The following is a 20,637-nucleotide window of genomic DNA, read 5'->3' on the forward strand; positions in this document are numbered from 1 at the left end:
ATACTTTCCCAAATGACATAAATTCATATTTAGGTCTTTCATATTCAAAATATTATATGAAGCGTTTGGTAGGGATCTCCACGCTTCATTCCTCCCCTGTATCATGTATCTTTCGCGGTTTTCATCACATGGTTGGCCTGGCCGTAGTAATATCTGCAATGCATAGGAATATGTAACAGATATTACGCTGAAAAGAAAAATGAAAGACGCAAGTCTTTTGTAATTTTTGTAATTTTTGAAATTTTTGTAATTTTTGAAACTTTTGTCATTTTTGTCATTTTTGTCATTTTTTAAATTTTTGTTTTTTGTTATTTTTGTAATTTTTCTAATTTTTGTAATTTTTGTAATTTTTGTAATTTTTGTAATTTTTGTAATTTTTGTAATTTTTGTCATTTTTGTCATTTTTGTCATTTTTGTCATTTTTGTCATTTTTGTCATTTTTGTCATTTTTGTCATTTTTGTCATTTTTGTCATTTTTGTCATTTTTGTCATTTTTGTCATTTTTGTCATTTTTGTCATTTTTGTCATTTTTGTCATTTTTGTCATTTTTGTCATTATTGTCATTTTTGTCATTTTTGTCATTTTTGTCATTTTTGTCATTTTTGTCATTTTTGTCATTTTTGTCATTTTTGTCATTTTTGTCATTTTTGTCATTTTTGTCATTTTTGTCATTTTTGTCATTTTTGTCATTTTTGTCATTTTTGTCATTTTTGTCATTTTTGTCATTTTTGTCATTTTTGTCATTTTTGTCATTTTTGTCATTTTTGTCATTTTTGTCATTTTTGTCATTTTTGTCATTTTTGTCATTTTTGTCATTTTTGTCATTTTTGTCATTTTTGTCATTTTTGTCATTTTTGTCATTTTTGTCATTTTTGTCATTTTTGTCATTTTTGTCATTTTTGTCATTTTTGTCATTTTTGTCATTTTTGTCATTTTTGTCATTTTTGTCATTTTTGTCATTTTTGTCATTTTTGTCATTTTTGTCATTTTTGTCATTTTTGTCATTTTTGTCATTTTTGTCATTTTTGTCATTTTTGTCATTTTTGTCATTTTTGTCATTTTTGTCATTTTTGTCATTTTTGTCATTTTTGTCATTTTTGTCATTTTTGTCATTTTTGTCATTTTTGTCATTTTTGTCATTTTTGTCATTTTTGTCATTTTTGTCATTTTTGTCATTTTTGTCATTTTTGTCATTTTTGTCATTTTTGTCATTTTTGTCATTTTTGTCATTTTTGTCATTTTTGTCATTTTTGTCATTTTTGTCATTTTTGTCATTTTTGTCATTTTTGTCATTTTTGTCATTTTTGTCATTTTTGTCATTTTTGTCATTTTTGTCATTTTTGTCATTTTTGTCATTTTTGTCATTTTTGTCATTTTTGTCATTTTTGTCATTTTTGTCATTTTTGTCATTTTTGTCATTTTTGTCATTTTTTGTCATTTTTGTCATTTTTGTCATTTTTGTCATTTTTGTCATTTTTGTCATTTTTGTCATTTTTGTCATTTTTGTCATTTTTGTCATTTTTGTCATTTTTGTCATTTTTGTCATTTTTGTCATTTTTGTCATTTTTGTCATTTTTGTCATTTTTGTCATTTTTGTCATTTTTGTCATTTTTGTCATTTTTGTCATTTTTGTCATTTTTGTCATTTTTGTCATTTTTGTCATTTTTGTCATTTTTGTCATTTTTGTCATTTTTGTCATTTTTGTCATTTTTGTCATTTTTGTCATTTTTGTCATTTTTGTCATTTTTGTCATTTTTGTCATTTTTGTCATTTTTGTCATTTTTGTCATTTTTGTCATTTTTGTCATTTTTGTCATTTTTGTCATTTTTGTCATTTTTGTCATTTTTGTCATTTTTGTCATTTTTGTCATTTTTGTCATTTTTGTCATTTTTGTCATTTTTGTCATTTTTGTCATTTTTGTCATTTTTGTCATTTTTGTCATTTTTGTCATTTTTGTCATTTTTGTCATTTTTGTCATTTTTGTCATTTTTGTCATTTTTGTCATTTTTGTCATTTTTGTCATTTTTGTCATTTTTGTCATTTTTGTCATTTTTGTCATTTTTGTCATTTTTGTCATTTTTGTCATTTTTGTCATTTTTGTCATTTTTGTCATTTTTGTCATTTTTGTCATTTTTGTCATTTTTGTCATTTTTGTCATTTTTGTCATTTTTGTCATTTTTGTCATTTTTGTCATTTTTGTCATTTTTGTCATTTTTGTCATTTTTGTCATTTTTGTCATTTTTGTCATTTTTGTCATTTTTGTCATTTTTGTCATTTTTGTCATTTTTGTCATTTTTGTCATTTTTGTCATTTTTGTCATTTTTGTCATTTTTGTCATTTTTGTCATTTTGTCATTTTTGTCATTTTTGTCATTTTTGTCATTTTTGTCATTTTTGTCATTTTTGTCATTTTTGTCATTTTTGTCATTTTTGTCATTTTTGTCATTTTTGTCATTTTTGTCATTTTTGTCATTTTTGTCATTTTTGTCATTTTTGTCATTTTTGTCATTTTTGTCATTTTTGTCATTTTTGTCATTTTTGTCATTTTTGTCATTTTTGTCATTTTTGTCATTTTTGTCATTTTTGTCATTTTTGTCATTTTTGTCATTTTTGTCATTTTTGTCATTTTTGTCATTTTTGTCATTTTTGTCATTTTTGTCATTTTTGTCATTTTTGTCATTTTTGTCATTTTTGTCATTTTTGTCATTTTTGTCATTTTTGTCATTTTTGTCATTTTTGTCATTTTTGTCATTTTTGTCATTTTTGTCATTTTTGTCATTTTTGTCATTTTTGTCATTTTTGTCATTTTTGTCATTTTTGTCATTTTTGTCATTTTTGTCATTTTTTTTTGTCATTTTTGTCATTTTTGTCATTTTTGTCATTTTTGTCATTTTTGTCATTTTTGTCATTTTTGTCATTTTTGTCATTTTTGTCATTTTTGTCATTTTTGTCATTTTTGTCATTTTTGTCATTTTTGTCATTTTTGTCATTTTTGTCTTTTTTGTCATTTTTGTCATTTTTGTCATTTTTGTCATTTTTGTCATTTTTGTCATTTTTGTCATTTTTGTCATTTTTGTCATTTTTGTCATTTTTGTCATTTTTGTCATTTTTGTCATTTTTGTCATTTTTGTCATTTTTGTCATTTTTGTCATTTTTGTCATTTTTGTCATTTTTGTGATTTTTGTCATTTTTGTCATTTTTGTCATTTTTGTCATTTTTTGTCATTTTTGTCATTTTTGTCATTTTTGTCATTTTTGTCATTTTTGTCATTTTTGTCATTTTTGTCATTTTTGTCATTTTTGTCATTTTTGTCATTTTTGTCATTTTTGTCATTTTTGTCATTTTTGTCATTTTTGTCATTTTTGTCATTTTTGTCATTTTTGTCATTTTTGTCATTTTTGTCATTTTTGTCATTTTTGTCATTTTTGTCATTTTTGTCATTTTTGTCATTTTTGTCATTTTTGTCATTTTTGTCATTTTTGTCATTTTTGTCATTTTTGTCATTTTTGTCATTTTTGTCATTTTTGTCATTTTTGTCATTTTTGTCATTTTTGTCATTTTTGTCATTTTTGTCATTTTTGTCATTTTTGTCATTTTTGTCATTTTTGTCATTTTTGTCATTTTTGTCATTTTTGTCATTTTTGTCATTTTTGTCATTTTTGTCATTTTTGTCATTTTTGTCATTTTTGCCATTTTTGTCATTTTTGTCATTTTTGTCATTTTTGTCATTTTTGTCATTTTTGTCATTTTTGTCATTTTTGTCATTTTTGTCATTTTTGTCATTTTTGTCATTTTTGTCATTTTTGTCATTTTTGTCATTTTTGTCATTTTTGTCATTTTTGTCATTTTTGTCATTTTTGTCATTTTTGTCATTTTTGTCATTTTTGTCATTTTTGTCATTTTTGTCATTTTTGTCATTTTTGTCATTTTTGTCATTTTTGTCATTTTTGTCATTTTTGTCATTTGTGTCATTTGTGTCATTTTTGTCATTTTTGTCATTTTTGTCATTTTTGTCATTTTTGTCATTTTTGTCATTTTTGTCATTTTTGTCATTTTTGTCATTTTTGTCATTTTTGTCATTTTTGTCATTTTTGTCATTTTTGTCATTTTTGTCATTTTTGTCATTTTTGTCATTTTTGTCATTTTTGTCATTTTTGTCATTTTTGTCATTTTTGTCATTTTTGTCATTTTTGTCATTTTTGTCATTTTTGTCATTTTTGTCATTTTTGTCATTTTTGTCATTTTTGTCATTTTTGTCATTTTTGTCATTTTTGTCATTTTTGTCATTTTTGTCATTTTTGTCATTTTTGTCATTTTTGTCATTTTTGTCATTTTTGTCATTTTTGTCATTTTTGTCATTTTTGTCTTTGTCATTTTTGTCATTTTTGTCATTTTTGTCATTTTTGTCATTTTTGTCATTTTTGTCATTTTTGTCATTTTTGTCATTTTTGTCATTTTTGTCATTTTTGTCATTTTTGTCAAGAAAATTCAATCTTTAATTGAAAAAGTTCAACTTCTGACTGATTTTCTGATTGTAAAATTGTTCTTTTCAGTATTCCTTTGAAAATTCAATTTTCGTTTCTTGTTTTTCGTTTTGGGAATATGTACTTAAAAAAAATCCTAGAGGAAAAGATTAAATATTACAGAAATTAAGTGTTATTATCGTTATTATGTCGATATGGAAGGCTTTTAGTGGAGCAAACGATGTGTGTGGTGTGGATTACAGAACAGCCCGACTGTTATAAGCCGTTGCAGCAGTCAACAATTCCGAGCGAGCTAATCAAGCGGCATGAAGTTGTTCCTTTCTGCCGGTTGAAGTCTTGCGGTACAGCATTGATAATTTCTGCATACCATGTGGGTCCTTTCAAGCCTGGTTCAAACATGTTCTTGGAGGAGTAGTAAGAGATCCTCAAGCTAAGTATTCAGTATTTTATCTACTTTTAAATCCTTAGTTTTATCTGTTGAAATGGGTATTTTGTTTTCATTTAACCCCGATTTGAATTTAATTAATATTACTTTGCGGTTTCATCTTTATTTTGAGATTATAAAATATAATTTTAACTACTCTTGTATGAGATTAAATAATAAATTGAGGCTAGCTAGAAATTGTTCCATGAAATTTCAAATCAATTATGTAATCATAATTTTAAAGATCGAGTTTTCTACTACTTTGCTCAGGTAAACATTAAAGTTTCTGATTCATCATGAATATGTTTAGCAAAAATTGATTTGAAAATTTATGAGTTTATCAGGGAAAATAAATAATAGATTTCGATATATGTAATATATAATTATTTTTTCGGGGCTTCATTTATGTTTTCTTTGTTTTTAAAGTAAAATAGGTTGTGCGCTTTAGAACGCTTCTTTTTATCATTTTAAAATACTAATGCGTTTCATAAAATATCACTTTTTCATGTAAACGTCTCGAGATTGTTGTTCATAAGCCTCACTGTTAGTTGTAGGAGTTTCAGTAGGAAACTTTAGGTGCATAGGAGGTGTAGGACGAAATGATCACCCGCAATGCATCTCCCAGGGTTTACCTTCCCCAAATTTAACCCCTCTAAAACCTCCCCACGTTTATGGGTGGATCGTAGAGATCTCTGCATCTACCGTTTATGTAAACGTGAGTCACTTAAAGCGACTAATATACCCTTCCCTATCCTCACACAGTCCGCAGGGTTCGGCCAGGGCACCTTCAACATTCTGTGGGGGCAAGTTTTTCAATTTAAGAGATTCTATAATCTGAGGCAACGAATTGGAAGACTTTGCTTCTTTTGAAATTGCAAGTCAGGAAGTGTAACGCCATCTAGAGAAGAAGGTGATGCAATTTTTAATGACAGTAATTTCATAAAACGGAGAGTTGACGAGTAGCGCCAACCGAAGTTTTAGGCGACTGTTTCTGCGAATGCGAATGCGAATGTACTTAAAAAAAATCCTAGAGTCTTTTCTGAATTGTGTTAAATCCTTCACGGGTTCCTTCACGTTTTTTACTCCAACAACAAATTTTCATTCAGAATCTTTATAGTTGTTTCACACTTCGGTCGAGGATCAACAATATCCTAATAACGGCGCTGAATAGATCTTGCAATTGTCTTCTGAATTAAACTCAGATGTCTTGATGTCTGATGTCAGATGTCAGATGAATTCTTGACATCTTTAAGATGCCCTAAGAACTTTAGAAAATCAGAAAAAAAAACTCTTGAATTTTAGGAAGCAGAGAAGCTTCAATTGTTAGTCAGTCATCTTCCTTCGTGAAGTTCCATCGAAATCAGTTCAATACAATTTTATCAAACAATTTTTCGACTTCTCCCACTTTCTTTTTCCCATTCCCGGACACCTTCACATGCCGGAAGAATTGCGGAAAAAAGCGGGCGGATTCCGTGTCGATTCGACTGTTACAAATTGACTCAATCATCGCAGCTGGCAATCCTCCACTCAAGCATCCCGTCGTAGTTGTAATAATGTCCCGGAAAAAAACTCTGCTCCCCAAAAATTACGACTGTTGAACATTTTCTTCCCGCCCTTTAATCGTAAAATTTCTAACGAAAAGAAAGCTTGAGAAAAAACGACAGAAAGAAGGTCCCGGCCCGCGAAAAAGTTGGCTAAACCTTTTCAATCAACCCAATTTCGAACCAATTCAATTGATGAACCGGCGATGATGATGATGGTGGTGGCTTGGCGGTTCGATTGTCACCGACCCAAAAGGCAGAAAGCAAAAAAAAAAACAGGAAAAATTTGATTCAGCTTTTTCCTTCTCCCCGAGCTAAAAGACTTACCGGCATCGTGGTACTTGAGATTTCGCGCCAAATGTGTCAACTGCAGGGGAATGTAGCGGGTATCAGCTCGCGGAGGTGATCGAGGGGTCGCAGCCGGGGGTGAAGATGCTCCCGGCCCCAGGGGACACAGGAAGGCTCGCTGCAGCTCCCAGCCGACCTCGGAAATGATGCTCGCCTTCCGGAAGTAGGGTGTCACCTCGCGCAGGAATTTCACTGAAAAGATAACGGGAAAAAATCGGGAACGAACGTTAGTGAAAGTTGCTATCTGCGATTTGAAACATTCTTTAGCTTTTTCATCCTCAAATATTTCTCTAAGTCAGCTTTGCACTTTTTATCTTTATACAGAAATTGTTCGAGTCATGTCCATACAAACAATCTTTTGATTTTCTGAAAAAATCTTGCTTTTTGAAATTTTGAAAATGTATGTATGTATGTATGTATGGTTCCCCCATCGGTAGCAAGGTCCTGCCTATGTCTGTGTGGCTTGGCCTTCGAATTTCTTCTAGGGCTTCCACGGTCCTATGGTTCGTCGAAGGAAGGCATCCAACCCTCAGAAACTTACAATGGCCGGCTACCCGTGCCGCTTGCAATAATTTCTTTGAGTTATCCCCAGATGCATTCCTTCTTAAATTATTTGAATCTGGAAATGCAAGGAGCAATATAATATGAGAAATATTTATTTATATAAAAACATGGTAAAATATAATATTGAAAAAAATTGACAAAATGTAATATAATGTTAATATAATCAAATTATAGCACGAAATGATTGCGAAATGATTTTTCCTAAAGAAGAAATATTATTATTACTATTTAAAAGGATACAGCACAGAACAGTGAAGACAATAATTTATCATCTCACTACCAGCGACTCGAAGGAACATTGATTAAATTTAATGTACAGTAGAAGTATGTGAAGAAGAAATTAATTTATTTTGTTCTTGGATTTTATTGAGATAAAGGCTGAAAAGGATTTGAGTAACCAGTTCATAAAGTAACGATAGTAACCAGAAAATGTCATCTGCAAACTATGGATGAATTGTTAAGTAAACTGACACAGTACTATAACAAATTTCGCATAACAGGAATGATCTCACCGCATTTGTTCCGTCGAGTCCGCATATTATCTTTTCTGCTTGAAGTTGATTGTAGAAGTATGTTCTTGCCGATATGTCATACCACGATTTGCGTAGCGTTCCTACTGTAACCTAGAAGCAAGGCGAAGCTTTATCGCCCCAGCACGCCACCAACCGCACTCTCATCACAGGTTACACTCTCCCCCCATCGAAGTGAGAGAACTCTCAATTGCGCATGCGTAACTAGCGTAACCCACTCGCTGAGTTATATCCAACACACGCACACACATCCTGAAGCCCGCTTGCTTTGCTGGAAGCAATTTGCAGCACCAATAATAACCCGTGCGTATAAGGGCGCCATATTTAATGGATTGAAATTCACTTTACACTCCCGGAAATATCTAATATCACATTATTTTTTATATCACTTCTTTTGTTTGTTGTTCGAAACTCTGCATAAAGAGGTAAGCGTCACACCGAACGAAATTACGAAGGTAAATCGTTCTATCGCCATGTTTTCTAACAAGCGTACCGCAGACGTTTCCGTTTCGGCGTTTATTTTAGATTAGGTAATTCACTTTTTTCAATCACTGATTTGGCTGACAAGGCTAATTGTATGCATTAAGAGATGAAAATTAAGTTCGACAACCAAGCGCGAAACGACAACGACGATTCCATGACTCGCGACACGTTGCAAAACCGAAAACGAACCGCACTCGACGTTTGCTCGAACCAAACTCGTGATCTTGCTTTTTGAAATTTTGAAAATGTTCGTAAATTTATTTTTCGGCATATCTGTGAAAATTTATATTCTTGGAGAAAGATAATCAAAATTGGAAAATGTTAAAGATGGACAGAATAGTGAAGAGATAATTTACAGAATTTTTATATCTGGATAAAAAATGCTCTTTCGCTCTTTTCAACTTTATGACCGTAATTACCGTAATTTTTGTTTGTTACTTTGATTTATCGGCCCAGCGGTGAAAAGGTATGGCCTTTTTAGTAGGGACATCTATAGATTATGAAATGTTTTATATAGATGGATAGAAGGTTAGAAGAAGTAAAAGATGGTGAAAATGAGCGGGTAGAATTTGTTTAGAAGCATTACCATCACATATCAAATTTTTGTTCCTCACGAGCCTACTACTATGAAGTGGTAGATACAGATAGAGTTGCATCTACCACAACACATTAGTAGGCTTAGCGTGGTCCGCCCCACAAGTGTGAACTTGTAGTGCGGACGAACAAAAAGATGATATGTGATCGCTCAGATAAGCTCTCTTTAGCTCAGAAACGCATCTATCGATGTTTAGTCTTCTCAGTTTGTTATCTTCGCATTCGTAGTAGGCTCGTGAGGAACAAAAATTTGATATGTGATGGTAATGCTTCTAAACAAATTCTACCCGCTCATTTTCACCATCTTTCACTTCTTCTAACCTTATATCCATCTATATAAAATATTTCATAATCTTTAGATGTCCCTACTAAAAAGGACATCACTTATAAATCAAAGTACCTCTTTTCAACATCTGTTTATCTTTTCCTCACTTTTCTATCCATCTTTATCAATTTTCAATTCTGATATTCTTTCTCCTCTCTCTTACGAAAATTTTCAAAATTTTAAAAATTTCCAATTTCATTTTCGAATTTTATTATTTAGAATTGCAAAAATTGAGGAAATTGTCAAAATTTAAAAACTGTTAAAATTAAAAATAATATTCAATAGTTAAAATTGTATAAATTTAGAAAATGGTAGAATTTAGTTGTAGGTAGTTGTTTGGAATAAACCAGCAGGTTTCCAGTTTACTTTCAATAGAATGTGTGCCACGTGGAAGACGTCAAAGTTTAACTTCTGAAACGCCAAGCTCGATTCAGCAAACCGAGTCAGAAGCGTCCCCGTAAGCGTATTCACCGTTTCGTTGATGCTTTCAAATCCTGCGTGCGTACGTGCGTGAAGTTGCTTCTTGCCTTCCATCACATCAGGAAAGACAAACTTCCATCCAAAAGCTAGAAAAGAGATTCCGTAGCTCTTGCTTGCCGTATTTAATTCCGAAGAAGATCCTCCTCCCAAACGCAAGTGAAGTGATGCTGCTATGTCTGTCGGGATGAATTACGTCCCGCACCAGTGTCCTGTGGGTCCTGGAAGCCAGTTTTAGTTTGTAGCTGCCGGAAAACCGTTTCTTCCCCTCAACTTTTACTCAAATCCGTTCGAATAAATCCACACAGAACAAGTGCCGGAAAATTTCAAACAATAGTTCACCACCCACACTCATAAAGTTTCTACTCAGAGCAACGGCAGCTGGTCGAGTTGGATCGACAAAATCTAGAATGATAGACGGGCGACGGAGGAAAAGTTTTCTGCTCTGAACGGAAGTCGCAATGGATGATCGAAAAGTGCTGACAAGAAGAACAGGAACAATCCACAAGCAAAAGTGATTCATTGCATTCTAAGAGGTCATTTAGCGCGGGTGGAATTCTACTGCTGCTGAAAGCGTCCTCTGTTTGATTTGGTTTGCTGCCAGGATGAACACAGATTGCGAAAGTTTTCCGTTTGGGTGCGGAAATTGGCTAAACCTGTTTCATTGAAATAATTGAAGAGTTGAAGCTAGCAAAAATCTTAAGCGTTTCCAACGAGTGAACATATTCTATAAGATTCTGACATCGAAAATTCAGACTCTCTGGAGCCACTTTTGAATTTTCAGATTTCGATATGACGATCACAAAATAAATATTATCAACTTGAAGAACAGATAGACGACGAATATGAAAAAATTTACAAAAATGACAAAAATGACAAAAATGACAAAATCGACAAAATCGACAAAATCGACAAAAATGACAAAAATGACAAAATTGACAAAATTGACAAAATTGACAAAATTGACAAAATTGACAAAATTGACACAAAAATTATAAAAATTATAAAAAAAACCAAAAAAACCAAAAATTACAAAAATTACAAAAATGACAAAAATTTCAAAAATTACAAAAATGACTAAAATGACAAAAGTGACGAAAATAACAAAAATTACAAAAATTAAAAAATGACAAAAATTACAAAAATTACAAAAATGACAAAAATTGCAAAAATTACAAAAATTACAAAAATTACAAAAATTACAAAAATTACAAAAATTACAAAAATTACAAAAATTACAAAAATTACAAAAATTACAAAAATTACAAAAATTACAAAAATTACAAAAATTACAAAAATTACAAAAATTACAAAAATTACAAAAATTACAAAAATTACAAAAATTACAAAAATTACAAAAATTACAAAAATTACAAAAATTACAAAAATTACAAAAATTACAAAAATTACAAAAATTACAAAAATTACAAAAATTACAAAAATTACAAAACAAATTACAAAAATTACAAAAATTACAAAAATTACAAAAATTACAAAAATTACAAAATTACAAAAATTACAAAAATTACAAAAATTACAAAAATTACAAAAATTACATAAATTACAAAAATTACAAAAATTACAAAAATTACAAAAATTACAAAAATTACAAAAATTACAAAAATTACAAAAATTACAAAAATTACAAAAATTACAAAACTTAAAAAATTACAAAAATTACAAAAATTACAAAAATTACAAAAATTACAAAAATTACAAAAATTACAAAAATTACAAAAATTACAAAAATTACAAAAATTACAAAAATTACAAAAATTACAAAAATTACAAAAATTACAAAATTACAAAAATTACAAAAATTACAAAAATTACAAAAATTACAAAAATTACAAAAATTACAAAAATTACAAAAATTACAAAAATTACAAAAATTACAAAAATTACAAAAATTACAAAAATTACAAAAATTACAAAAATTACAAAAATTACAAAAATTACAAAAATTACAAAAATTACAAAAAATTACAAAAATTACAAAAATTACAAAAATTACAAAAATTACAAAAATTACAAAAATTACAAAAATTACAAAAATTACAAAAATTACAAAATTACAAAAATTACAAAAATTACAAAAATTACAAAAATTACAAAAATTACAAAAATTACAAAAATTACAAAAATTACAAAAATTACAAAAATTACAAAAATTACAAAAATTACAAAAATTACAAAAATTACAAAAATTACAAAAATTACAAAAATTACAAAAATTACAAAAATTACAAAAATTACAAAAATTACAAAAATTACAAAAATTACAAATTACAAAATTACAAAAATTACAAAAATTACAAAAATTACAAAAATTACAAAAATTACAAAAATTACAAAAATTACAAAAATTACAAAAATTACAAAAATTACAAAAATTACAAAAATTACAAAAATTACAAAAATTACAAAAATTACAAAAATTACAAAAATTACAAAAATTACAAAAATTACAAAAATTACAAAAATTACAAAAATTACAAAAATTACAAAAATTACAAAAATTACAAAAATTACAAAAATTACAAAAATTACAAAAATTACAAAAATTACAAAAATTACAAAAATTACAAAAATTACAAAAATTACAAAAATTACAAAAATTACAAAAATTACAAAAATTACAAAAATTACAAAATTACAAAAATTACAAAAATTACAAAAATTACAAAAATTACAAAAATTACAAAAATTACAAAATTACAAAAATTACAAAAATTACAAAAATTACAAAAATTACAAAAATTACAAAAATTACAAAAATTACAAAAATTACAAAAATTACAAAAATTACAAAAATTACAAAAATTACAAAAATTACAAAAATTACAAAAATTACAAAATTACAAAAATTACAAAAATTACAAAAATACAAAAATTACAAAAATTACAAAAATTACAAAAATTACAAAAATTACAAAAATTACAAAAATTACAAAAATTACAAAAATTACAAAAATTACAAAAATTACAAAAATTACAAAAATTACAAAAATTACAAAAATTACAAAAATTACAAAAATTACAAAAATTACAAAAATTACAAAAATTACAAATAAATTACAAAAATTACAAAATTACAAAAATTACAAAAATTACAAAAATTACAAAATTACAAAAATTACAAAAATTACAAAAATTACAAAAATTACAAAAATTACAAAAATTACAAAAATTACAAAAATTACAAAAATTACAAAAATTACAAAAATTACAAAAATTACAAAAATTACAAAAATTACAAAAATTACAAAAATTACAAAAATTACAAAAATTACAAAAATTACAAAAATTACAAAAATTACAAAAATTACAAAAATTACAAAATTACAAAAATTACAAAAATTACAAAAATTACAAAAATTACAAAATTACAAAAATTACAAAATTACAAAAATTACAAAAATTACAAAATTACAAAAATTACAAAAATTACAAAAATTACAAAAATTACAAAATTACAAAAATTACAAAAATTACAAAAATTACAAAAATTACAAAAATTACAAAAATTACAAAAATTACAAAAATTACAAAAATTACAAAATTACAAAAATTACAAAAATTACAAAAATTACAAAAATTACAAAAATTACAAAAATTACAAAAATTACAAAAATTACAAAAATTACAAAAATTACAAAATTACAAAAATTACAAAAATTACAAAAATACAAAAATTACAAAAATTACAAAAATTACAAAAATTACAAAAATTACAAAAATTACAAAAATTACAAAAATTACAAAAATTACAAAAATTACAAAAATTACAAAAATTACAAAAATTACAAAAATTACAAAAATTACAAAAATTACAAAAATTACAAAAATTACAAAATTACAAAAATTACAAAAATACAAAAATTACAAAAATTACAAAAATTACAAAATTACAAAAATTACAAAAATTACAAAAATTACAAAAATTACAAAATTACAAAAATTACAAAAATTACAAAAATTACAAAAATTACAAAAATTACAAAAATTACAAAAATTACAAAAATTACAAAAATTACAAAAATTACAAAAATACAAAAATTACAAAAATTACAAAAAATACAAAATTACAAAAATTACAAAAATTACAAAATGACAAAAATGACAAAAATTACAAAAACTACACAAATTACAAAAATTAAAAAATTTACAAATATTACAAAAATTACAAAAATTACAAAAATTACAAAAATTACAAAAATTACAAAAATTACAAAAATTACAAAAATTACAAAAATTACAAAAATTACAAAAATTACAAAAGTTACAAAAATTACAAAAGTTACAAAAATTACAAAAATTACAAAAATTACAAAAATTACAAAAATTACAAAAATTACAAAAATTACAAAAACTACAAAAATTACAAAAATTACAAAAATTACAAAAAGTACAAAAATTACAAAAATTACAAAAATTACAAAAATTACAAAAATTACAAAAATTACAAAAATTACAAAAATTACAAAAATTGCAAAAATTACAAAAATGTCAAAAATTACAAAAATTAAAAAAATTACAAAAATTACAAAAATTACAAATAGTACTAAAATTACAAAATTACAAAAATTACAAAAATTACAAAAATTACAAAAATTACAAAAATTACAAAAATTACTAAAATAACAAAAATTACAAAAATTTCAAAAATTTCAAAAATTACAAAAAATTTTAAAAGAACAAAAATTACAAAAATTACAAAAATTACAAAAATTACAAAAATTACAAAAATTACAAAAATTACAAAAATTACAAAAATTACAAAAATTACAAAAATTACAAAAATTACAAAAATTACAAAAATTACAAAAATTACAAAAATTACAAAAATTACAAAAATTACAAAAATTACAAAAATTACAAAAATTACAAAAATTACAAAAATTACAAAAATTACAAAAATTACAAAAATTACAAAAATTACAAAAATTACAAAAATTACAAAAATTACAAAAATTACAAAAATTACAAAAATTACAAAAATTACAAAAATTACAAAAATTACAAAAATTACAAAAATGACAAAAATGAAAATTACAAAAATAACAAAAATTACAAAAATTACAAAAACTACAAAAATTACAAAAATTACAAAAATTACAAAAATTACAAAAATTACAAAAATAACAAAAATTACAAAAATTACAAAAATTACAAAAATTACAAAAATTCCAAAAATTACAAAAATTACAAAAAAATACAAAACATACCAAAATTTTAAAAATATTAAACATTTATAAATTACAAAAATTACAAAAGTTACAAAATTACAAAGATAACAAAAATGACAAAAATGACAAAAATGACAAAACTGACACAAAAATTATACAAAAATGACACAAAAATGCCACAAAAATTACATAAACGACACAAAAATGACAAAAAAAAATGGAAGAGGTAGTTATTAAGCTGCGACCGCTAAACGTAGAATTACGCAATTCTTTTTTTCAATAATATAAGTTATGGTGTTTTTTCCGAAATGGCCAACATATGACAGTTAAAAAATGGCAATATATGACTGACAAATTTCAAACATATAACAGAATTTAACCATGTGACATAAATTTACCACCAGAAATAATCTGAGCAAGCAGTCCATGAGACATAATCGGACCATGCAACACCATTTGAATATGCAATATAATCTCGACCATGTGACATAATCCGACCATGTAACACAATCCGATCATGCAACGTAATCGACCATGTGACAATCCGACCATGCAACACAATCGACCATGTGACATAACCGACCATGTGACATAAACCGACCATGTAACATAATCCGACCATGTGACGATCCGACCATGTAACATAATCGGACTATGTTACAAAATCGATCATGTGACATAAATCGACTTTGTGACATAATCCGATCATGCAACATAATCGGGCCATATGACATAATCCGATCATGTGTAAATCGACCATGCAACATAATCAACCATGTGACATAATCGGATCATGCAACGTAACCGGATCATGTGACATAATCCGGCCATGCAACATAATCGGACTATGTGACCGGCCATGCAACATAATCGGACTATGTGACATAATCTGACCATGCATTATAATCGGAACATGTGACATAATCCGGTCATGCTACATAATCGGACTATGTGACATAATCCACCCGTGCATCATAATCGACCATGTGACATAAATCGACCGATCATGCAACATAATCGGATCATGCAACATAATCGGACCATGTGACATAATCGACCACGTGACATAAACCGAAAATGCAACATAATCGACCATGTGACATAATCCGATCATGCAACATAATCGGACCATGTGACATAAATCGCCCATGCAACATAATCGACCACGTGACATAATCGACCATGTGACATAATCCGACCATGCAACATAATCGCACCATGTGACATAATTTGATTATGCAACAAAAATGTCAAAAATGACAAAATCTACAAAAATGACAAAAATGACGAAAATGACAAAAATTACAAAAATTACAAAAATTACAAAAATGACAAAAATTACAAAAATTACAAAAATTACAAAAATTACAAAAATTACAAAAATTACAAAAATTACAAAAATGACAAAAATCTCAAAAATTACAAAAATTACAAAAACTACAAAAATTACAAAAATTACAAAAATTACAAAAATTACAAAAATGACAAAAATGACAAAAATGACAAAAATTACAAAAATTACAAAAATTACAAAAATAACAAAAATTACAAAAATTACTAAAATTACAAAAATTACAAAAATGACAAAAATGACAAAAATGACAAAAATGACAAAACTTACAAAAATTACAAAAATCACAAAAATCACAAAAATTACAAAAATTACTAAAATGACAAAAATGACAAAAATTACTAAAATTATTGAAATAACAAAAATTACTAAAATTACAAAAATTACAAAAATTACAAAAATTACAAAAATTACAAAAATTACAAAAATTACAAAAATTACAAAAATTACAAAAATTACAAAAATTACAAAAATTACAAAAATTACAAAAATTACAAAAATTACAAAAAATTACAAAAATTACAAAAATAACAAAAATTACAAAAATTACAAAAATTACAAAAATTACAAAAATTACAAAAATTACAAAAATTACAAAAATTACAAAAATTACAAAAATTACAAAAATTACAAAAATAACAAAAATTACAAAAATGACAAAAATCACAAAAATCACAAAAATCACAAAAATTACAAAAATTACAAAAACTACAAAAATTACAAAAATTACAAAAATTTAAAAAAAATTACAAAAATGACAAAAATTACAAAAATGACAAAAATTACAAAAATTACAAAAATTACAAAAATGACAAAAATTACAAAAATTACAAAAATTACAAAAATTACAAAAATTACAAAAATTACAAAAATTACAAAAATTACAAAAATTACAAAAATTACAAAAATTACAAAAATTACAAAAATTACAAAAATTACAAAAATTACAAAAATTACAAAAATTACAAAAATTACAAAAATTACAAAAATTACAAAAATGACAAAAATGACAAAAATGACAAAAATGACAAAAATTACAAAAATCACAAAAATCACAAAAATTACAAAAATGACAAAAATGACAAAAATGACAAAAATTACTAAAATTACTAAAATTATTAAAATAACAAAAATTACTAAAATTACAAAAATTACAAAAATTACAAAAATTACAAAAATTACAAAAATTACAAAAATTACAAAAATTACAAAAATTACAAAAATTACAAAAATTACAAAAATTACAAAAATTACAAAAATTACAAAAATTACAAAAATTACAAAAATTACAAAAATTACAAAAATTACAAAAATTACAAAAATTACAAATATTACAAAAATTACAAAAATTACAAAAATTACAAAAATTACAAAAATTACAAAAATTACAAAAATTACAAAAATTACAAAAATTACAAAAATTACAAAAATTACAAAAATTACAAAAATTACAAAAATTACAAAAATTACAAAAATTACAAAAATTACAAAAAATACAAAAATTACAAAAATGACAAAAAATTACAAAAATTACAAAAATTACAAAAATTACAAAAATTACAAAAATTACAAAAATTACAAAAATTACAAAAATTACAAAAATTACAAAAATTACAAAAATTACAAAAATTACAAAAATTACAAAAATTACAAAAATTACAAAAATTACAAAAATAACAAAAATTACAAAAATTACAAAAATTACAAAAATTACAAAAATTACAAAAATTACAAAAATTACAAAAATTACAAAAATTACAAAAATTACAAAAATTACAAAAATTACAAAAATTACAAAAATTACAAAAATTACAAAAATTACAAAAATTACAAAAATTACAAAAATTACAAAAATTACAAAAATTACAAAAATTACAAAAATTACAAAAATTACAAAAATTACAAAAATTACAGAAGTTACAAAAATAACAAAAATTACAAAAATTACAAAAATTACCAAAATTACAAAAATTACCAAAATTACAAAAATTGCAAAAAATACCAAAAATTACAAAAATGACAAAAATTACAAAAATTACAAAAATTACAAAAATTACAAAAATTACAAATGTTACAAAAATTACAAAAATGACAAAAATTACAAAAATTACAAAAATTACAAAAATTACAAAAATTACAAAAATGACAAAAATTACTAAAATTACAAAAATGACAAAAATTACAAAAATTACAAAAATTACAAAAATTACAAAAATTACAAAAATTACAAAAATTACAAAAATTACAAAAATTACAAAAATTACAGAAATTACAAAAATTACAAAAATGGCAAAAATTACAAAAATTACAAAAATTACAAAAATTACAAAAATTACAAAAATTACAAAAATGACAAAAATTACAAAAATTACAAAAATTACAAAAATTACAAAAATAACAAAAATTACAAAAATTACCAAAATTACAAAAATTGCAAAAAATACCAAAAATTACAAAAATGACAAAAATTACAAAAATTACAAAAATTACAAAAATTACAAATGTTACAAAAATTACAAAAATGACAAAAATTACAAAAATTACAAAAATTACAAAAATTACAAAAATTACAAAAATTACAAAAATTACAAAAATTACAAAAATTACAAAAATTACAAAAATTACAAAAATTACAAAAATTACAAAAATTACAAAAATTACAAAAATTACAAAAATTACAAAAATTACAAAAATTACAAAAATTACAAAAATTACAAAAATTACAAAAATCACAAAAATTACAAAAATTACAAAAATTACAAAAATTACAAAAATTACAAAAATTACAAAAATTACAAAAATTACAAAAATTACAAAAATTACAAAAATTACAAAAATTACAAAAATTACAAAAATTACAAAAATTACAAAAATTACAAAAATTACAAAAATTACAAAAATTACAAAAATTACAAAAATTACAAAAATTACAAAAATTACAAAAATTACAAAAATTACAAAAATTACAAAAATTGCAAAAATGAGAAAAATAGCAAAAATGACATAAAATTGACACAAAAATGACACAAAAATGACACAAAAATGACACAAAAATGACACAAAAATGACACAAAAATGACACAAAAATGACACAAAAATGACACAAAAATGACACAAAAATGACACAAAAATGACACAAAAATAACACAAAAATTATACAAAAATGATACAAAAATGACACTAAAATGACACAAAAATGGCTCAATAATGGCACAAAAATCATAAAAATGACGCAAAAATAACACAAAAATGACACCAAAATGACACAAAAATGACACTGTTATGACACAAAAATCACAAAAATGACAAAACTGATGAAAATTACTCAAACATTACACAAAAATTACACAAAAATTACACAAAAATTACACAAAAATTACACAAAAATTACACAAAAATTACACAAAAATTACCCAAAATTTACACAAAAAATACACAAAAATTTCACAAAAATGGCACAAAAATTACCCAACAACAACACAAAAATTTCACAAAAATTACACAAAAATGACACTCAAATTACACAAAAAATACACAAAAATGACACAAAAATAAAATAAAAATTACACAAAAAAGACACAAGAATTACACAACAATAACACAAAAATTACACAAAAATTACTCAAAAATGACACAAAAACTACACAAAAATAACACCTAAATTACACAAAAATTACACAAAAATTACACAAAAATAACACAAAAATTACACAAAAATAACACAAAAATAACACAAAAATAACACCTTAATTACACAAAAATTACACAAAAATAACACAAAAATTAATCGAAAATAACACAAAAATCAATCAAAAATTTCACAAAAATTTCACAAAAATAACACAAAAATTACAAAAATGATACAAATCTGACATAAAACTGACTCAAAACTGACACAAAAATGACACAAAACAAAAATTAAACTAAAATTAAACATAAATGATTCAAAAATGACACAAAAATTTAACAAAAATGATACAAAAATGGCATAAAAATGTCACAAAAATGAAGAAAATTACAAAAATCATTACAAATTACAAAAATGACAAAAATGTTAAAAATGACAAAAATGACAAAAATAACGAGGTTTGCTTCTTTTTTCAGGATTTCTGGTTGATCAATTTGACTTACAACAATATTTTCGGTTGTTTTCAATAAATTACTTATTCAAACACCCAAAGTTCCAATGTTTATCCTGACTATGCAAGCTATGTTTGTTCGCATACCTTAACGATAATAGCGTACATTTTGTTTGATATATATGGGAAGCTTTCAATATTTGATGCGGTTAGTGAGAAGATGTATTTTTCATCCGGAAGCTGGTCATT

At 24.4% G+C, this 20,637-nt stretch overlaps 1 protein-coding gene across 1 annotated transcript in view; it reads right to left on the reverse strand.

Annotated features, from left to right (window-relative positions):
- Positions 1 to 6,563: 6,563 nt before the first annotated feature.
- Positions 6,564 to 20,637, reverse strand: part of LOC129744512 (beta-1-syntrophin) — a 216,026-nt gene continuing 201,952 nt past the window's right edge. Inside the window, exon 4 of the mRNA XM_055737076.1 lies at positions 6,564 to 6,988. Coding sequence (XP_055593051.1) covers positions 6,690 to 6,988 — 299 coding nt within the window. The 3' untranslated portion in view covers positions 6,564 to 6,689. The remainder of the gene's footprint in view (positions 6,989 to 20,637) is intronic.

This window comes from Uranotaenia lowii, chromosome 2, assembly GCF_029784155.1.
Source record: "Uranotaenia lowii strain MFRU-FL chromosome 2, ASM2978415v1, whole genome shotgun sequence".
Classification (NCBI taxonomy): domain Eukaryota; kingdom Metazoa; phylum Arthropoda; class Insecta; order Diptera; family Culicidae; genus Uranotaenia; species Uranotaenia lowii.